This window comes from Anolis carolinensis, chromosome 1, assembly GCF_035594765.1.
Source record: "Anolis carolinensis isolate JA03-04 chromosome 1, rAnoCar3.1.pri, whole genome shotgun sequence".
Taxonomy (NCBI): domain Eukaryota; kingdom Metazoa; phylum Chordata; class Lepidosauria; order Squamata; family Dactyloidae; genus Anolis; species Anolis carolinensis.
Genome location: NC_085841.1, coordinates 342,507,243 through 342,528,071, shown reverse-complemented (window position 1 = coordinate 342,528,071; position 20,829 = coordinate 342,507,243). Strand labels below are relative to the sequence as shown.

Below are 20,829 nucleotides of genomic sequence, written 5' to 3'. Positions count from 1 at the left end.
GTCAGAAAGAGCAAATAATATTGTTTTGTCACTCTCTCTGCCATACTTTGTTCTTTGTAAACTCCTTCACTATTAATCACTTTCCCTTTTTGAACTAAAAAGCCACAATGCATAAGAATTGTCCACTCCTGTTACAAGAGCAAAGCAGGGGAAAATATGATAAGCTTGCTTATAAATATGGATTATTTGAAGCACAATATTCATGACATGATCCTGGGTCATAAATGAATAAATAAATATCCTTTTTAGATTACCTCCTTGTTATTTTGAGTGACATTTCTAATGACTTCTCACAGAATAAATGAACAGTAAACAGTTTCTTGTTCACCACCTTTAATAAGACAAACCATCCGTCCCAAGAGCTTCTTTCCAAATGAAGGTTATTTTAAACTTTAAAAGAATGAAGTCTTTTTTGTTGAATTTAAGCCTGAGGAACAGAAGAAAAGGTAGTTGTCTTTAGTAAGAAAAAAATCCACTGAGGCTCTCCCAAATCAGCAGGTAAGTCCCAAAGGGAAAGCTTTATTAGGGCATGTATTCCAATTAGGCGGTCTGAGCAGCTAAATTGGCTCTTCAAAATACATATGGAACAGGCTGTTAATAACAAGGTGAAAGCTATGAAAGTCAAATCACAGAAGAATAGGAAATCTCATAGACTATGTACTTTGTCCTATAAGAATGCCTTAACAAATTGTTTGTAGAACATTCTTTTATTATAATTTCACCTTATAATCTTCGCTTTCATTAAGGGTTAGATGGCATAGGGGAATACAAGCTGTAGTTCCAACTACTATTCTTAAGGAGCAAACTGCAAGCTAAAGTTAATATGCTACAGCACTTCCGTAGCCTACTGACTAACAGTACTTAAGGGAAGGGAGAATGGTAGTTGAGGGATGTTCTACCATTTCCAAAATTCTGTCATCTTAAATCATCCAGAGCAGGAGAACAGTTTTCTTCTGGTGAGTTCATCTATGGTTCTTTATTGCTGTTCCCCATCCCTTAGAACTCATTTCAGGGGTAGAAATTACCTATGCTGTCTCCTTGCCAGCATACTTATTTATTTAATTGGACCCCTTTCTCTCCACATGGGATCTAAAACAACACAATATAGTAAGATAGTACATGATCTTAAAGGTACAGGGAGGAGAGACAGTGAAAAATGAGGGAAATTTGCCAAGTTTTGAAATAAGAATTCTCAAGAAAAAAGTTCAGATTGACATCTTGCAAATGCTTTACGAGTGTGCACAGTGCTTTTTATTATCTGCTTTTGTATGGTAAAAAGCTGCTCTCCCTTTCCCTCTAAAAAGCCCTAAACACACTACTAATGGGAGAAAGATTTGCAGTTTCCTTGCCAACCGAGACCCTTGAAGGCAGTACTTAGTTGTCACTTTTGGTCACACATGTGGTCCTTATAACATAACAATTTTAAACATACCGGTAGCAGTGTGAAAAGGTGCTTATAACACTACATTTACTCTGCTGTTGTGTACCTTATAATAATAATAAAATAATAATAATAATAATAATAATAATAATAATAATAATAATAATAAAAAACTTTATTTATACCCCGCCACCATCTCCCCAATGGGGACTCGGGGCGGCTTACATGGGGCCATGCCCAGACACCATACAATATAACAAAATAAACAGCAAATCATAACACAATATAACGTGCAAAATACCTTCAGCTCTTGTTTATGACAACTCTATCCCAGATTTTTCTTGGCAAGATTCATTTAAAGGATGTTTGCCTCTAACTTTCTGTTAGACTGAGAGAATGTGATTTACCTAAAATCATCCACTGGGTTTCCATGGTCAAGCAGAGATTTGAATGCAGGCCTCCCAGGTTCCTAATCCAACACTCAAACTACTACACAATGCAGGCTCTTTGTTTCACTTTAAGCACTGGTTAATTTACAGTTATTTAATTATAAGATATCTAAGCATTAATAATAGATTGTTGAAAGCTATTGTATATAACATTTTATTGTGAAAATAAACTACAGATAAATTGCAATAACAATAGAAAGGACTATATGAAAATGATCAAAAAGCTACATAATACTCATCAGCATTAAAATGCTTTCAAAATGATATCTTCTAGCCTTGGTCAAGAATGGAATACTAGAAAACTTTCTTTCAGTAAACTAATGGCATTCCTATCTAGCTTTAGAAAAACATTTAATCAGAGTAACAGAAGGAACACAAAAGATACATAATTCAATCAAGCAACCCATGGGAGCTACAAAATAAAATATTGCATTCACATATATGTTTCCCTGCAATTTAGAAAGATTATGATTTTTTACACATTTCATGCTAAAGTATTTGGTGTTTCAAAATAAAAGATAAATCATGAAGTGAGTCAGATCATATTTTTCTAGAAAAATAAGTACAATTGCTAATAAACAGAGACGGCCCTAGGTATTTTTCAAGTGTAGGCAAACAGAATTTTGGCGCCCCCCCCCCCCAAAAAAACGCTGAAAAATAAAAGCATTGGATAAGCGAAAATGTTGGATAATAAGGAGGGATTAAGGAAAAGCCTATTAAACATCAAATTACATTAAGATTTTGCAAATTAAGCACTAAAACATCATGTTTTACAACAAATCAACAGAAAAAGCAGTTCAATACCTTGTGGAGGCAGGCCGCAGGAGACAGGAGTTGCCTCAATGGCACCCCCAACAAGATGGCGCCACAGGCAACTGCCTAGTTGGCCTGGTGGTTGAACCGTCTCTGCTAATAAAGCTCTACTGTTTAATTCCTCATTCTGCTACTGGATGAGTCCAATCCACTCAGATCACAGTCTGAAAGTGGTGGACAGTGGTGGACAGAGCACACTGCACACTCCAGTGTAAGCTCTGCATGAATAGGTTTGAAGTAAAGCAGCAAGTCTTAGGTGTGAAAGATTTATATGCAGGTAGAAAAAGTAGCAAACAGTTCCCATGCACCATACCTACTTCCATACACCAATAAATGAGTAAGTCTGAATTCATTCTAAACAGTCCATGTGCACAGTAGCCTTCCACCTTAGAGGTAATTTTAGTCATCTATATATATAAAAGAGTAATGGTGTCCGTTCCTCCCGCTAAACAACAAAAGTACAAGCCCCAGAACCTAGAAATTTGGCAGCACAATTCACCATCCTTGCCCCTAGGTTCCAACAACAAAAAGAAAAGAAAAAATAAAGTCCTAATTAGAGGGAGAGGAATAATTGTTTTTATCCAATTGCTGCCAGTTAGAAGGCTAAGCTCCACCCACTTGGTCTCCTAGCAACCCGCTCAGCCCAGGGGACAGGCAGAGTTAGGCCTCACTTAGGTCTCTTCCACAGATTATCTAATTTGCACTGGATTATATGGCAGTGTACACTCAAGGCCCTTCCACGCAGCTATATAACCCATTTATAATTTTATATTATCTGCTTTGAACTGCATTATCTTGACTCCACACTGCCATATAATCCACTTTAGTGTGCATTTTATACAGCTGTGTAGAAGGGGCCTCATATAATCCAGTTCTAAGCAGATAATATAAGATTATCAATATACAGTAGAGTCTCACTTATCCAACATAAACAGGCCGGCAGAACGCTGGACAAGTGAATATGTTGGATAATAAGAAGGGATTCTGGAAAAGCCGATTAAACATCAAATTAGGTAATCATTCTACAAATTAAGCACCAAAACATCATGTTATACAACAAATTTGACAGAAAATGTAGTTCAATGTGCAGTAATGCTATGTAGTAAATACTGTATTTACAAATTTAGTGTAATGCCTCATGGGCCTTGTAGTCCTGCTCCCAGTGCCACCGTGGCTGATGAAGATGAAAACATGGGGTTTTCGCTGGCTCAGCAAGAGTCGGAATTTTTCCAGATGCCTGATGTTGACGTTTTTGCCCAAGAACCCATCAAAACAGACCTTGAGCAGCTCTCACCCCCTTTTGCTAGGAGATAGTCCTTTGCTGCGGGCAGGGGAGAGAAGGAGCAGATTCGGAGGAGTTTGAGACTTGCAGCTAAACAAGACACTGATTAGCCATGTTCCCCTGGGAAAATCTAGGGAGTCTCACATCTGGAGAGAGCTGTGTTTCGTTTCCTGTTCCCTAGGGAAAGAGAACGCTGGACACCTGCTTTGCAGGAAAACGAGACCCAGTTAAATGTGCCTGGCACGGTAGGTTCCGTGTGGAGTCAACAGAGCAGCTTCAGGAGTGATTTCGTGTTTCCAGCCTAGTGTGGACTTCATAAAGTCCGCAACTCCAGTTCCTTGCCTTGCCTTGTCTAGCCAAGTATTCAAGAAAAATCTTGCCCTGTTTCCAGCCTTGGACCTTGCATCTAGCATCAAGCTTTGTTTCTACCCTTGCTGTGGTCTTACTTTGAACCTTGGAAAGAATTTGGACGTTTCCCCACTCTATTGCTTGCAAATAGAGTGTGTTTCGGTTTGGATCTACAACTTTGGACTCTAATATAAAATATTGGACAATATAATTTTGGACTATTTCTGACCTTTCCTGAAAGGTCTTTTGTTGGACTATATTTCCTACTTGTTTTATTATTCTTATATATTTCCTTAATAAGGTTATTGGCCTCTGTGTTCGGTTCTTAGTGCTCCGTTGCCCAGGGCGTGACAGTTAGCACCGAAACATCACAATGAATTTAAAACACTGACTACAAAAATATTGACTACTAAAAGGCAGACTGCGTTGGATAATCCAGAACACTGGATAAGTGAATGTTCGATAAGTGAGATTAATATGTAATATGAAATAATTACTGTGGTATAATAATACAGAACAATATGATCTCTAAAACCAGGACAGTGAATAAAGAGCAACACTATGAAAGCTGGGAAATTGGGAATTCCACAAAGGAAACAATCAGGGCCAGCTAACACCTCCCAAGAAAGAATTCTTCCAGAAAGGAAACTGAGAAGAGAGTGAAGCAGTGTGTATTACCAAAGTCACTATTATTACTATCATTACTATTATTATTGTTGTTGTTGTGTTGCTGTGAACTGTGAAAATGAATACAATTTGGCTCCAAGTATTCAAAAACACTAAAATCAGAATATATAAAAATTACTGTGGTATAATAAAACAGAACAATACAATCTCTAAAATCAGAACACTAAATAAAGAACAACACTCTGAAAACAGGGGAATTCCAGACAGGACACAATCAGGGCCAGCTAACACCTCCCAAAAAAGTATTCCCATCACCAAAGTCTGGCAAATCCTCTGTTTTCTCAGGGCCACAGACTTTTGGGGGGGGGGGGGGGACTGTGTGCGCTCAAGCACTGCATATGGGTACTTCTTCATCTACACAGACAGTGGAAGCACATAAAATATCGCAAAGAACGCCACTCTGAAAACAAGGGAATTCCAGAAAGGAAACAATCAGGGCCAGCTAACACCTCCCAACAAAAAATTCCCTCAGGGAGGAATCAGCCAGACTTTAAAGCTGCAAGGCCAATACATGCTAATCATTTCGCCTAATTACAGCATTCATACTTGCCTCCAACAGACAAAAAGAAAAAAAGAACAATCAGAAATATTGTATATTCACAAGCTTTAGCAAATAATATCCCCTGATGGCGCAGCGTGTTAAAGCACTGATCTGCTGAACTTCTGGACCGAAAGGTCGCAGGTTTGAATTGGGGGAGTGGAGAGAGCCCCCACTGTTAGCCCCAGCTTCTGCCAACCCTGAAGTTCGAAAACATGCAAGTATAAGTATATCAATAGGTACTGCTCTGGTAGGAACATAACGGTGCTCCATGCAGTCATGCCACATGACCTTGGAGGAGTCTATGGACAATGCCAGCTTTTCGGCTTAGAAATGGAGATAAGCACCAACCCCCAGAGTCAGACATGACAAGACTTAATGTCAGGGGAAAACCTTTACCCTTTACCTTAACTACCAACAATTCCTCAATACTTTATTTCCCATACCACCATACTTCTCCACAGCAACGCATGGCCGGGCACAGCTAGTAGAAACATAAAGTTGCAAAGAGCTTGATGTGGCATCTAGTCCAGTCCCTTGCTCAATGCAGCAACCCCAGCAAGAAGCTGTTCAGCCTCTTGTTAAGGACATCCAAAATAGAAGGTTCCACTACCTCTCTAGGCAATTGGTTCTATTGCTAAATTGCTCTTACTGTCAAGAAGTTCTTTCTAATATTCAATTGAAATCTACTCTCCTGTAACTGAGATTATTAGACTGGGTCTACCATCTGGGGCAGCAGAGAACAGATCTGCCCTCATTTTTCTGTGACTGTGATATTTAAAGAATGCTATCATGTCACCACTGAGTCTGCTTGATATATACTGCAAGTATAACTTGTGTTTGGGGCCACAGTGTGACACAGTCCATAACTACAAAAACAAAAAGAATGTAAAAATAGTAAGAGGATCCAGGTGCAACATGTATAAAATCGTAAAGCGAACGAGTCAACCAAGCCAACAGCATGCTGGTGATATTCAACTGGATATGTGACAACAGATGTTCCACTGGGTATTGGCAAACTAATAGAAAATAAAAGGTTTCAGCAAAACATAAACAAAATGAGTCTATTGAAACACACAGATGAATTAATGACAGGATAAGGTCTGGTAGTGCACATAAAAATAATATTTAAATTAGAACAATACTAATATGTTCATTGGTAACTATGTTTGTTTTATATGCTCTAAGCCACTTAGTCCCAAACCAAGGAAGATGTGGAATGATGATAACAACCACAACAAGCTCTTCAAGGATGTGACACCTATCCTTCATTTACATGGGACCTAAATCCAATTGGTAGCTCCAACTAGATTAGTAAAGGTAAAGGTTTTCCCCTGACATTAAGTCTAGTTGTGTCTGACTCTGAGGGTTGGTACTCGTCTCCATTTCTAAGCTGAAGGGCCGGCGTTTTCCATAGACACCTCCAAGGTCATGTGGCCAGCATGACTGCATGGAACACCGTTACCTTCCCGCCAGAGCAGTACCTATTGATCAAAACCATTTGCATGTTTTTGAACTGTAACTAGATTAGACCAACTGAATCAACAGATCTATACACAATAGTTGTCTAATGTTTACATATATTGTTTTAATATTGTTTTAAACTGTTGTATAATTGCTTTTAATTTTTGTTGTTGTTCAGGCATGGAATAATGCCACTCGTGTAAACCGCTATGAGTCCCCTCAGAAGAGCGGGATATAAATGTCATAAATAAATAAATAAATAAAAATGTGGATGTGTCAGATATTTACTGTATCTACTCTAGCTGGGATTAACAGTGCGTTAAACAAGGGATTAGAGCAATGTGACCTACCAGGTGTTGCTATGAATGCCACTCTTAACAGCCCTAGCTAACCCACCAACAGTGGGGGATACTGGAAGTTGCAGTTCATCAACATGTGTAAGACTGTAATCTCCAGTCTCTGATTTAGGCCATAATACTTATTGCAAACAACTCAATGAGAAAACGAAAATGGATTTTTACACATTATTTTTGTAACAGTTAAGGTTAATGTTTTATTAACCTTCTCCATTTCCCTAGTAAGCTCAAGATTGATTAGGACACTGGAAGCAGACCTATATAAAGTCCACTTCAAATCTAACAAGGTTTCCAGGTAACCATGAGATTTGAGATCTCACAGGAGCCCAGAACCCTAGTGAGAAGCCTTTCTTTCATGAGGCTTGAGGCAGACCTTATAGAGGCCTGGCCCATGTGCTCCAGTCTTAGCACTGGAAGTCAGAAAGCAGGCTCTAGTCATGCTCATGACAAACATGATATGAAATCATTTTGCTAAATACCAAATGCTTAGGAATTAGTCTCTTGGTAACATGGCTGATATGTATTCTCAACAAATCAAGAAAAACAGGATTTGGGACTGAACCTAACCCCCCCCCCACACACACACACACACACACACACATACACAGAACATCCCATAGATCAGTGGTTCCCAAACTTATTTGGCCTACCGCCCCCTTTCCAGAAAAAATATTACTCAGCGTCTCCTGGAAAGGGGGTCGTGGCTTAGAGGGGGTGGGCGTGGCTCCTGCTCAAGAGGGCGGGGCTGAGCCTCTCCCCTAGTCCAAGATGCAGGGCTGGAAGGGGGAGGGGGCGGGGCCCCAAATGGGCGGCCAAGACTGGGATGGGTGGAGTTACAAGCTCTGAGGCAGGGCTGAGCTTCTATCCTTGTCCTGTGGCACCCGCCAGGACACAGGGGGCGGGGCTAGAGGAGGGGGCGGGGCCTCTTTCCAAGTGCCTGAACCTCTATACCCTGCCCCCGTGTTCTAACAAGCACCTCAGGGGAGGTATACAGAGGCTCCGCCCTGTCTTGCGCTTTTGGGAAGTGGCCCTGCCCCTAGCCCCACCCTTTAGTCCTAAAAGTCCTCTCAGGAGAGGTATAGAGGCTCAATCCTGTCTCAGGCTCTTGGAAGGAGGCCCCGCCCCCTTTCCTAGCTCCGCCCTCTGTGTCCCAACAAATGCCTCCTGAGGCCTCTCCTCTAGCTCCGCCCCCCCCCCTGTCCTAACAGGCGCCTCAGGTGCTCAGCCCTGTCTCCGGCACTTGGGAAGAGGCCCCGCCCCCGTGTCTAATAGGTGCCATCACTGCCCCCCTGGATCGCTGCAGCGCCCACTTTGGGAATCACTGCCATAGATAATGGGATACCTGGGAACTCCAGTAAAATATTAACTACATGCAGAAAGTACCTCCCCAATGAAGATATATACCCCTATCATACCTCAAGAAATGTACACAGGGAAGAAGGCTCCTACCCTGCAAGTGGGCAGTTTATTATTTTGATTAAATGCTTTGTATTTTATTTACAGCAAGTTCAATAGCCTTTTAAAAAGATAACTATCTGCTAACAGGGCTGACCCAAATGTAGTGCAAATGTAGTGCAAACTACATTTAAAAGAAAAAGATAAATGTAGATCTTAAGTATTCTATAAACAGCCTTTCAAACTGAAAGCTATTCAAAGAAACCTTAGAGCTGGCACTTCAATTAATGGGCATTGTATAAAAGTGCAAATTTAAATCAAAATCCTTCAGCAGTGTAACTCCTCCAAAGACAACATCTACATGAAAATAAAAAAATCTATTATTGGATAATTAATGTTCTACATCTGCTAAGTAAAAGCATTTCACTTCGCAGTAAAAAGCAAATGAGAAGAAGGGTACGTGATTTTTAAAAGCTGGGCATTATTGAGTGTCAATGCTATCTGCAGCTTTGAATCTCTTGGGTCTTAATAAACAAATTTTCTTAATAGTTTATCACTTTATATTTCCTGAGGTTACCTCAAATACTGAATGATCACAGTGCAAATTGTATTACGAATATGAAATTACTTAATTATTAGTGATTTTGATACCACCATTCATTTGTACTGTAGCAGCCAATGTAGTCAAGCAGATGTTGTTGTACAAGAGTACATCTTTTCTACGGTCTGCGTGAAAGTTTCAAGAACTGTTACTATCACGTACTATTCCAGTCTTCCTTCTGTGTTGGTATTCCAACACAAAAATGAAAATACGTGGGAATGTGGGAATGAAAACACTTAAATTTTAAAGTATACTACTCCCCACCCAAAAAAAAAACCCCAACTCCACAACAGTTTCTAAAGGAATACCTGAGCAGATAAACGGCCCTTTCAATATCATTGAGTTCTTCATCAACTGTCAGTCTTTCTATTTCTTCTGGTGTCTGTCAAGTGAGAAACACAAATGAATATTGTTTAGGAATCAAAGTTTGGGATTTTTACCATTGCCTATACCCTACAGTTCTACAGCTCAAATCATCAAGTTATTTAGGGTGCACTTCCCCCAAACAATTACGTAGGAGGAAGCCTTACTGAGCTCATTGACAGAATGGGTACTTGAAAGATCCCTTTGCATACTGAACTCAAAGGGATTTACGTAGCACAAGGTTATTATGCTGTATACCTGCTAAAATTAGATTTAACCATGCTTAAATCAGTCCAATTAAATGAAAAAAGATCAAGTTATTTCTAACTAATTGTTCATACTATTATCAATAGGTTCATTCTAAGTATGATTAATCTGGATCCAACCAGTGAGTAAGATAACACTGTTAGGCATCAGGATGAGTGCAATTTGCTCCAGAGTAAGTGTGCTTGGAACTGTGATACTGATGTATTACAGCGCATAAGACTAGTAAGTTAAAACCAGAGTAGGTAAAATTAAAGATGGGAAATGAATGGAAGTGTTCCTGCTTAATTGGCTAGGAAGCTGCTTTATATGAGTCAGACCATTGATCCATTTAGCCCAGAACTATCTATTTCTATACCAACTAGCAGCAGCTCTCTAAAATCTCAGGGCCCTTCCACAAAGCCATAAAATCCAGAATATCAAGGCAGAAAATCCCACAATATCTGCTTTGAACTGGGTTATCTGAGTCCACACTGCCATATATTCCAGTTCAAAGCAGATAATGTGGGATTTTATTCAACTGTGTGGAAAGGGCCTCATAAAAGGCTTCTTTCTGACTTAACTAAAGGGGATTGCAAGGACTGAAGCTGGGAATCTGTGCATGCAAAGCAAGTCCTTTTCCACTGCCCCCTTCCTCCTTTTCTGAATCAGAATGACAGGCTATAATTTTAAAGTCACTTTCTCTGGAACAGTCTCCTGGAGGTCCATGAACTCCTCCAGGTTTGATGGTTTTGACTCAAGGCCTTTGGCTTTTATCCTTGACATCTCTCACAACATTTCAAATATTATATTTGAAATGATTTTAATCTGCACTCGCTTTAATCTGCAACAGCTTTTTCCCCACAAAAATATACTTCATATTTTTACAGCCAAAGAAGAGAAAGATCCCAAATTATATAACCATTAAACCTTGTTAAAGTCAGAGTTGATATCTAGGATTTTTCTCCTCTCTCTCCACATTGAAATGTCCATTTCTGAAACCATTATGCTACATTGCCCTGAGGAATTCAACACCTTATCTGAGCAAACCATCTTTTCCATTTAAATAAAGCATTCAGAACAGATCCTTTGCTTAACAGCTTCCGATCCCAAATAGCTGCAGTTGGATCGGGAAGCCCTGAGATGGCTGGAAAAAAAATTAAATAAGCAAAGATACCTTTAAGCTCCTGCGGACCGGCCTTTCGATTATAGTAAGTTCTTGTAGGTCTTCTATGTACCCAAAGAGATTGTTCTGGCTAAAATCCATTTTGTAGGAGAAGATGATTATCGGATGCATGTACTAGGCTGAGGCTCCCAATCCTTGGCAAAGCAGGGTTATGTGTGCAAAAGCTTTCACATCGCACTCAGGCCGGAGAGGAAGAGTCGGAGGACGCAACACCCTCTAGCTGCGCCGGGCAAGAAAGAGGTGGGCGAGGAAGAGAGAGACTGCTGCTGCCGCCGCTGCTCTTGACGCCTTCCTCCTCCTCCTCCCTCCTCCTCCTCCTCGTAGGACGCTTCCAGAGCCCCCACCGCCCGGGAGGAGCCTCAGCAAACACAATGCGGCACCAGCAAAGCCCTCCACTGCTGTTGATGCTGCTGCTGGTGGTGGTGATTCAGGAGCATCCCTCGCTTCTCAAGCCCAGGCTCTGGCCAGGAAAGTTTCTCCCCCGCTGCTTCACTTTCGCCTCAGTCCCTCCAGCGTTTCCAGGGAGAAGCAGACACCAACATTTCCCCCTCCTCCTTCTCTTCCATCCACACGCCCTTCCTTCCCTGTCTCTTTTGAAGCGGGTTGAGCCCGGGAAGGGGGGGGGAGACACAAAGAGGAAGAAAGAACTCTTTTAACTTGTGTTTTGGGGCTTTTAAACACAACCTGCTTCCCCCTTTGAGAAATGGATGGGAGGGGGGAGGCTCTTTAACTTGGGTTTCAGGGCTCCTAAAGACAACCTATTCCCTCCTTTGAAAAATGGAAGGGGAAAAAACTCTTTAGCTTGGGTTTTAGGGCGCCTAAAGACACCCTATTCCCTCCTTTGAGAAATGGATGGGGAGAGACCCTTTAGCTTGGAGTTTAGGGTTCTTAAAGACAACCTATGCCCTCCTTTGAGAAATGGATGGGGGAGAGACTCTTTCACTTGTGTTTTGGGGGCTTTTAAACACAACCTTTTCTCTTTTTTCCTTTTCACCCAGATTGGAAGACTCGTTGTTTTGGGGGTCCTTGGGAGGCGTCCCTTCTTTCCTTTGGCCCAAGCAGGTTTCAGGTCCCAGGAAGGGAAGAGCAGGTGAAAACCAGGAAGGAGAGCGGCTGACTTGACCCTTTCCTTCCCAGGGTGGTCTGTGTAAGGCAGCTATGTTTTGGCTTAAGGCGAGGAGTGCAATTCAACAGAGACCAGAATAATCTAAAGGCAGAGGTAAAGGAGTCCAAAGAACGAGCAGAAAGGACAGAGCTGAGGTTGGATCCGGTCCGGGAAGATTTTCAATGATTTCAGTACAGAGTGTGGTGGTTGGGTTTTGTTTCCTTCTTTTCTTTCTTTCTTTTTCCTTATTGTTTTCCTCTTTTTTTGGATCCTTCCCCTGGAGCGAATCCCCTTCCTCCGCTCTGCCTTGAGGAAGAAGGCTGAGGAGGAGGGCCAGGCTCTGAGGCGGGAGGGGGCAGAGAGAGAGAGGGTCAAATCTTGGCGCCCCGCGGTGGTTGCCGTGGCAACGGGGGCTCCCCACTTCAGAAGGGAGCGGGCTTCATAGGCCCAAAGCGGGGGACACGGAGCGAACCAGCCTCCCGCCGGCGCCTCAGCCGGGCCACTCCCTCCTTCCTCGCCTCCCTCCCTGACACCCCCGCGACTTAAGGGCCCCGAAGCCGAGCGAGGGACGAGGGAGTCGGCGCCCGCCTTCGCCTCCGCAGAGAGAGAGACAGAGACAGAGGAAGGGAATGGGAGAGTAGTGGCCGCGCGGAGCCTGTCGCCAAGGTAACGAGCCGCTACGGCGGCCTCGGCGGGGCAAAAAGGGCCGCCCGAACGCGCCAATAGCCTAACGCCTCCGAGTGGGGGCGAGCCGGCTCCTGCTCTTTCCTCTCCCGTTAGACTGAATGCGTGTTTCGCCCAAGGTCACCCAGGCCCCTTCCACACGGCTGAATAAAATCCCGCATGATCTGCTTTGAACTGGGATATATGACAATATGGAATCAGGGCCCTTCCACACAGCCATATAACCCTGGCTATCAAGGCAGATCATCCACGATTTGAACTGTGGCGTTAGAAGAAAATCCTTGAAGTGACTGGGTTGCCCTTGAAGGAGCTGGGAGTGGCGACTGCCGACAGGGAGCTCTGGCATGGGCAGGTCCATGAGGTCATGAAGAGTCCGAAGCGACTGAACAAATAAACAACAACAATCAACAGTATCTGCTTTGAACTGGGTTATTTGAGACCACACTCCCATATAACCCAGTTCAAAGCAGATAACTTCAAGGCTGGAGTTAAAATTGCTGGAAGAAACATTAACAACCTTAGGTATGCAGATGATACCACATTAATGGCTGAAAGCGAGGAGGAGCTGAGGAGCCTTCTAACCAAGGTGAAAGAAGAACGTGCAAAAACGGGTGGTTGCAGTTAAAGAACAACAACAAGAAAACATGATGATGGCAACCAAACTGATTGATAACTGGCAAATAGAGGGAGAAAGCACAGGCAGTGATAGACTTTGTATTTCTAGGCGCAAAGATTACTGCGGAAGCAGACTGCAGCCAGGAAATTAGAAGACGTTTACTTCTTGGGAGGAGAGCAATGACCAATCTCGATAAAATAGTGAAGAGTAGAGACATCACACTGGCAACGAAGGTCTGCATAGTTAAAGCAATTGTATTAACCATAGTAACCTATGGATGTTAAGGGGCTTCAGCCCCCCCCCCCCCCCCCCAAATTCTCAGGGTGGTCTGCAAGAAGGCCTTAGTGGTACATGGCACGGTGGCATCCTTGTCCGCGCCTGGGCCCTCAGCACACTCTCTTTCCTTTTTGGTGCCCCTGGTTTCAGCCTTCAGTGCCGGGAGAGGAAGGGGAGTGCGCCGACAGCCCAGGCACCAAAGAAGATGCCGCTGCACCACAGACCAAAAAGTATTGTAAACATTTTGTTAATGAAAGTAAATAAATAATATTTATTATTTAAATTGTTATGTTTATTCATATCATGATCTGATCACCATGCTAAATATATCCCATATACTTGGGGGTATTGGGATAATGATACAAAAGGTTTGCTAGGGTAGATCCTCTCTCACTCAGACTTAGCCCCCCCCCCCCCCCCATCAAAATCCTGGCTACGGGCTTGGGTGGACCATAAGGAAGGCTGAGTGAAGGAAGATAGATGCTTTTGAACTGTGGTATTGGAGAAAAAAATCAGAGAGTGCCTTGGACCGCAAGAAGATCCAACCAGTCCATACTCCAGGAAATAATGCCCGACTGCTCACTGGAGGGAAGGATATTAGAGGCAAAGATGAAGTACTTTGGACACATAATGAGAAGACAGGAAAGCTTGGAGAAGATAATGATGCTGGGGAAAATGGAAGGAAAAAGGAAGAGATGGCCGACCAAGGGCAAGATGAATGTTGCTGGAAATTTCAATATTTATAGCTGTGATTCTGGCTCCAAATATTTTTCTATCCTGGATAAATTATTTTATTGTAATTTTTTATTCCCAGCAACCATTTTTTTAAAGTCCAAGATACATTGGATCAAACAGTCACGGAAGGCATATGATGAAAAGGCATGGGTGATATTATAAACCATGTCATAATTATCAGATGTTAATAATAAATGTAACATATATGTGAACACACTGCAGTGCTTTAATGTCTTATTTTAAAGATCTTCTTTTTGGAGACCTTTGGTTAGGAGATGGTTTGTTAGAAGATACAGTCAATTATGGGATCTTTCTCCCAAGCCATAGTCATAGACAGGGTTATAACGAGACCTATTCAAAAAATTTGTTTATTGATTTCTTGCAGTTTGGATCCAGACGGATGCTGCCAAAGGAATGACAATTTTAAAATTGGGTGGAAAAGAGCAGAACATGACTAGACTACTGTAAAGATGATTTAAGGTCAAGGTTTGGAGAAATTACTTTTTTAGCACTGCATTCCCAAAACTTCCCAGCCAGCATTGCCAGTGGGTGTTGTCTGAAATAATAACTTTTCCAAGCCTTGTTTGAGATCAGAACCCAATTTCCCCATAATGTCAGAATTTTCCTCCAACATCACAGTTCAAAAGCTTCTATCTTCCTTCGTTTACCCTTCCTTATGGTCCAGCTCTCGCATCCATAGATTACTATGGGGAAACTATTGCTTTAACTATACCACTTTTAACTGTCATGGCTCAATGCTATGGAATCATGGACTTTTAGTTTTACAAGGTCTTTAGCTTTTTCTGCCATAGCATGCTGGTTCCTCTCCAAACTACAAACCCAGGATTCCATGACATTGAGAGATGGCAGTTCATGGTGGTGTTGAACTGCATTAATTCTACAGTGTAGATGCAGCTGAAGTTATTTACCAGGTACAGAGAAAATCAGAATTGTCCTTGGCATAATGTGAAAGCTGTTGCTGAAGAATAACATTTGAAAACATGTATACAAAGTCTGACGTAGAGATGGAATGCTCTCAGCTTTTGTATGGAAAGTGCTATAGGATAGGACTGATCTAAGCAAATGTAGCCTTATGCAAATAGGTATTGGATTGAAGCCCAAGGCTGCAAAACTCTAACCATCCTGCTTTTGCTGAAAGCCCTATTGAAATATTTCTCTGGGCATATGGCAGCTGCAATAGCAGCAGTAGAACAGTTTTTCTCAAGGAGCATTTCCTCCTTTGTTCCTCTTTTTTGCCTTCATGTCATACTCTGGAAGAGCACTTGCTGCAGAACAAGAAAAGCTGAAGCAACTGATTTCTCTCCAAAGTATTTGGGGGGAGAGATTAAATTGCATGGCCTGTTCTTTGACTTCACACGCATTCTAATTATACTTTTTATATCGAGTAGACATTGGGATACAAGAGAACAACCAGAAATGTTTCTGCAGATGACAAGAATGAAACTATGAAGCAGCAGTTTCTTAGCAACAAACCGGGAAGTGTGTTAAGTAATGTTCTTATTTTTATCAAGGCTTGTGTGTATTGGCAGCGTAGCGTTTCTATGCCAGGTATTTATATGCAGGCTCAGATTCCAGTTTTCTCCCTTTACTCCAGAATTGCACGTGTATGTGTGTGTATGTAAATGCATGCACAACACACACTTACACACTTAAACTGATAAACAGGCACGGGTCATTACAGGGTTGCTATTGCTTTCCTGACAAAGTAACTCTACATTTCATAATTGAACCCGTATACTGAAATTCCACCATAGCAGTTTTTCCTGTGCATTAAAAATTAAAAATGGAAAGACTTGCCCTGTTTGCTCTGCTCCTTTTCAAAGCACACATATATTCTGTCGAGAAAAGCAAATTGGCATGATTGCATTCCTGTTCAATAACAGGGATTTGATCTCAAATACTAAGCGAAAACAAGCAAACAAGCAGTTTTACTCATCCAGGAAAATTCTCAGAACTATCATCTTCACTTTGTTCTTTGCATAAAAGACATTACCTCTAATGAATTGTTTGGTCACAGAACCTGTTTGGTTAATTTCAATGTAGACATTTTCTTTTTTATTATTATTCTGAAATTACAAACTCCCTCGCCCCACTCAACACTTTATTATTAGTATTGGCAGTTTTTTCTGCCAAAGGAGATTCAACGCGGCTTACAATAAAAACCATAACAATGTGTGAATTAAAACCTGACACATACAAACAATAAAATAGGATTAAACCCTGAAAGTATTAAAAATAAGCAGTCAAAATCATTAAAACAATTTAAAATATGTACGAACACCACTTTGCACTGCATTAAGACAGCACAGTACAGCCAGCCCTCCACTTTCACTGAGGTTAGGGGCACAGGGCCCCAATGAAAGTGAAAAGCCAAAAATAAAGCAATCACCAGACAGAATGCCTGCCCAGGAGTTTCTAGGGTTTCCAGCATCAGTCTGGAAGCAGAACATAGAATTTGCTGGAGACAGGGCCTCCAGAAAAAAATTTCGGGAGGAGTTTTGAAAATTTCAGGGGGGGGGGGGTTGAACCCCCAGACCCACCCGCCCCCTGAGTTTAGACCTGTCAATATCTGCTTGAGATAATGCCTGGAGGGACTCTTAATTTTTTGCGTCTCATAGACTTAGCATGGGGATTTGGTTAACCAGTTAAAATTCATGAGTAAACCAGGTTTTTTTTTTAACTTGAAAAATTTTAGAGGGAGGGGGGTGAACCCTTAAACCCCCCCCCCCCCTCCGGCTACAGGCCTGGCTGGAGAACCTAGAGATTCCTCTTTTTTGTGTTCTCTATTGAAATCATCAGCTCCCTCACCATGATTGGAGGAGGTTGTCCCCAGAGTCATGCTGGATGAGCTGGAAATTCCTGGAGTGAACATTTTAAATCAAATCCACAAATAATCAAATTCACATGATGTAAATGGATGACGATAACCTTATTCAGTTATTCTCTCCTGATAGAAAAATGGGAGAAGGATGGGGCACACACTCACATCAACCTCTTCCACTTTCCACTATGTTGGTAGGGCAGGGTCCATTCATAAAAGAGAACCTGTTAAATATGCACTTGGATCTTCTCCTCATAATGATAATAATAATAATAATAATAATAATAATAATAATAATAATAATAATAATAATAACAACAAATGTTTGTCACCTGCCTCTCCTCTTGGCTCGAAGCAAGGTAGGGTAAAGGTAAAGGTTTCCCCTGACGTTAAGTCCAGTTGTGTCCGACTCTGGGGGGTTGGTGCTCATCTCCATTTCTAAGCCAAAGAGCCGGCGTTGTCCATAGACACCTCCAAGGTGATGTGGCCGGCATGACTGCATGGAGCGCTGTTACCTTCCCACCGGAGCAGTGCCTATTGATCTACTCACATTTGCATCTTTTCGAACTGCTAGGTTGGCAGGAGCTGGGGCTAACAGCGGGCGCTCATTCCGCTCCTGGGATTTGAACCTGGGACCTTTTGGTCCGCAAGTTCAGCAGCTCAGCGTTTTAACACACTGTGCCACCAGGGGCAAGGTATAACACAGCTAAAACACATCACCATAAAATACATATCATAAAACTCATACATCTAAAAACACCACCACAAAATACATATGTTAAAATATATAGTGCAAGCTACAAATAGAATGTAAATTTAAAATTCACCATTTAAATTGACTGGTAGACCTTCTGGAAAAGATATGTATTCATTCAGTCTTAAATGCTCAATTAGCTGTTGAGTCTCTTCTGGAAGGTCATTCCACTCTCTGGGAGCAGTTGATGAAAAGGTCCTACATTATAAAGGGACCCAGGCACATAGCACAGGATTCCATTTACAGATTTCCTTCTAGTCCATAAATAGTATAGATGGAGATTTCCTTGAATCTGTTCTTCCATGTGCTAGGGTGTATTTACATTGTAGAATTAATATAATTTTACACAATTTTAACTGCTATGGAACCATGGGAGTTGTAGTCTTTAGCCTTCCCTGCAAAAGAGTGCTGGTGCCTAATCAAACTGTAAAACCCATATTCCAATAGCATTAAGTCATGATGGTTAAAATGGTGTTAAGCTCAATTAATTTTATAGTGTAGGTGCACCCCTAAATTCTAGGGGAGCAAACTTGTTTTCTGCTGCTCCAGAGTCTAGGACGGGTAAAAACAGATTTCATCTATAGGAAAAGAAATTCCCCTTAAATGTTTGGATGGTAAGAGCTGATCAGCAGTGGAATATGCTGCCATGGAGTGAGGTAGTTTTGCCTTCTTTGGGGGTTTTTAAATAGAGACTGGATGGCTATCCGTCAGCAATGCTTTGTGTATTCCTATATGGCATAGGGTTGGACTAGATATTCTGAGTGGCCTCTTCCAACTTTGTGATAATTTGAAAAGAGGCCGTTTTTCCTGAATTGTATTTGCAGAACATTTGTGTGACATTATGGGGAGATTAGGAATAGCTGGGAATTTCAAATATTACAACTTTCAAGCATATTTAATGTGTATGATGTATACTTCAGTCAGTGGAATTTTAACACTGTAGAAATATGCAGATTGTATTGTTGAATTCTTTGTGTAATGCACACCTAGTATTGTGATACATATTGTTAATGATTTACAAAGATTAAAAAATAACAATAAAAGAAATGATGTATGTTACATATGCTTCATTTAACTCTTCAGATTGCTGTTTTAATATCAGTGATTCAGAATGTTTAGATGTTTTTATTAGCAATTATTTTCCCATTCTCAAAAATGCGAAGAATATCCCAGAAACTGCATGAAAAGATATAGCCCTATTGCGTAAAAGCTCCCGCATATTTGCTTACATCATTCCAACAGATCTTTCAACTTTCAAAATAGATGCTTAGGATTTCTACTCAACTGAGTTCCTTTTTCTATAATAAAAGCCAAAATTCAATTGGTATGAGTAAGAAACTGCCAGAGGCCCTGTCTTGAATGTTACATTCCCAGCCAGCACACAATAGCTGAAAAATAATGATCTGGTCTGGTCTATCATAAATCATATATTCACCTGACAGAGTAGTAAATGTATTTTCCAGGAAGCTGGAGGATTCTCCAAACATCTCTCGTTGCATGATCTACCTCTGAAGCTATTGACAAAACTTTAGAATAGATTCTTCACCTTTAACAAGAAGAATGCAGAATGTCAACTTATGTATTCAAGTCTTCTGGTTGGCAGAGGACCAACTACTTCTTTAACTTTAGGTTAACTTTCTTTTGCTTTAGTTAGTCAAGCAAACCATTAAATATGTTTGGGTTGAACTTCATGAAAAAAAGTTGACATCTGCGAGACCAGCAGGGTTATGACTTCCGAAATGCCACTTTTGTTTTTCCTGCATGATCTTTTCTGTTCTTTGCCCAATGAGGTTTTGAAAGCTAGCACATTTTTGTGCCTTGCCCTAATAAAGGTATTACTGATGTAGATTTTGTTTAATGGTTGACACAGATGTTCCTGCATTTTTGCAAGTATCAAATTCAGCCGGAAGCAGGGAGATCTTAACTTGAGGACAATGAACTGAGGTCATCTTTTTTGAGCATTTGATTTTCAAGAACAAAGTAAATGATAGGCACTTATTTCTACTAACATGCTCACCTGTCAAACCTAATTTTATCTTTCTGAGAAAATCAGTGAGCTCTGCCAACATAAAGCTTTTTAGATTTATAGTGGAGAGGTTCAGAGCAGATCAGAAGATACTTTATGGCTGAAATGGGGAACTGAAATGTGATGGCCTTTACAACCTTTTCCTCCCCATTGCTTTGATTTTTTTTCTTTCCGTCCTTCATGGAAACTCTCCATAACATCCCAAACTAGATGATGAATTGCAGACTTTTGACTAGAATATTAGTTTTGTTTTCCATGCATTTCTGTTTCTGCCATCATTGACTGATTAAGAAGCCAGTGAGTTTTGAAAGCTATCATGTTTTGCATCTTATGGGTGGCCAAGAAAGATATCATCAATATGTATTTTGGATTTGTTTTATTGTGGTGTGTGTGTGCCTTCAAGTCACCTGTCGACTTATGGCAACCCCATGAATTTTATAGGGTTTTCTTAAGCAACAAATACTCAAAGGTGGTTTGTCATTTCCTTTCTGTAAAGCACAGCCTACAATACCTGGTATCTGTTGGTTGTCTCCCATTCATATACTAACTGGGCCTGGCCCTACTTAGCTTTCAAGATCAGATGGGTTCTGGTGTTTTTAGTGAATTTAGTAATTTCATAAATACTGTCCTGTTTGTCAGATGCCTGGAGTATCTCCCCAGGGGGCAGATTTATGTTAACATGCTG

The 20,829-nt window shown here is 41.2% G+C and overlaps 1 protein-coding gene across 3 annotated transcripts in view; it reads right to left on the bottom strand.

Moving 5' to 3' along the window:
• The window catches only part of ppp4r4 (protein phosphatase 4 regulatory subunit 4), a 147,016-nt gene extending 134,181 nt beyond the window's left edge, over positions 1–12,835 (bottom strand). Inside the window, exons 1-2 of one of the 3 annotated variants that reach the window (XM_062968424.1) lie at positions 11,098–12,835; positions 9,623–9,696 (exon numbers count right to left, since the gene is read on the bottom strand). In XM_062968424.1, coding sequence (XP_062824494.1) covers positions 9,623–9,696; positions 11,098–11,217 — 194 coding nt within the window. In that variant the 5' untranslated portion in view covers positions 11,218–12,835. Of the gene's footprint in view, positions 1–9,622; positions 9,697–11,097 lie in introns of those variants that run through there. The other 2 variants (XM_062968425.1, XM_008106929.2) reach the window with 2 other exon arrangements.
• Positions 12,836–20,829: the final 7,994 nt, after the last annotated feature.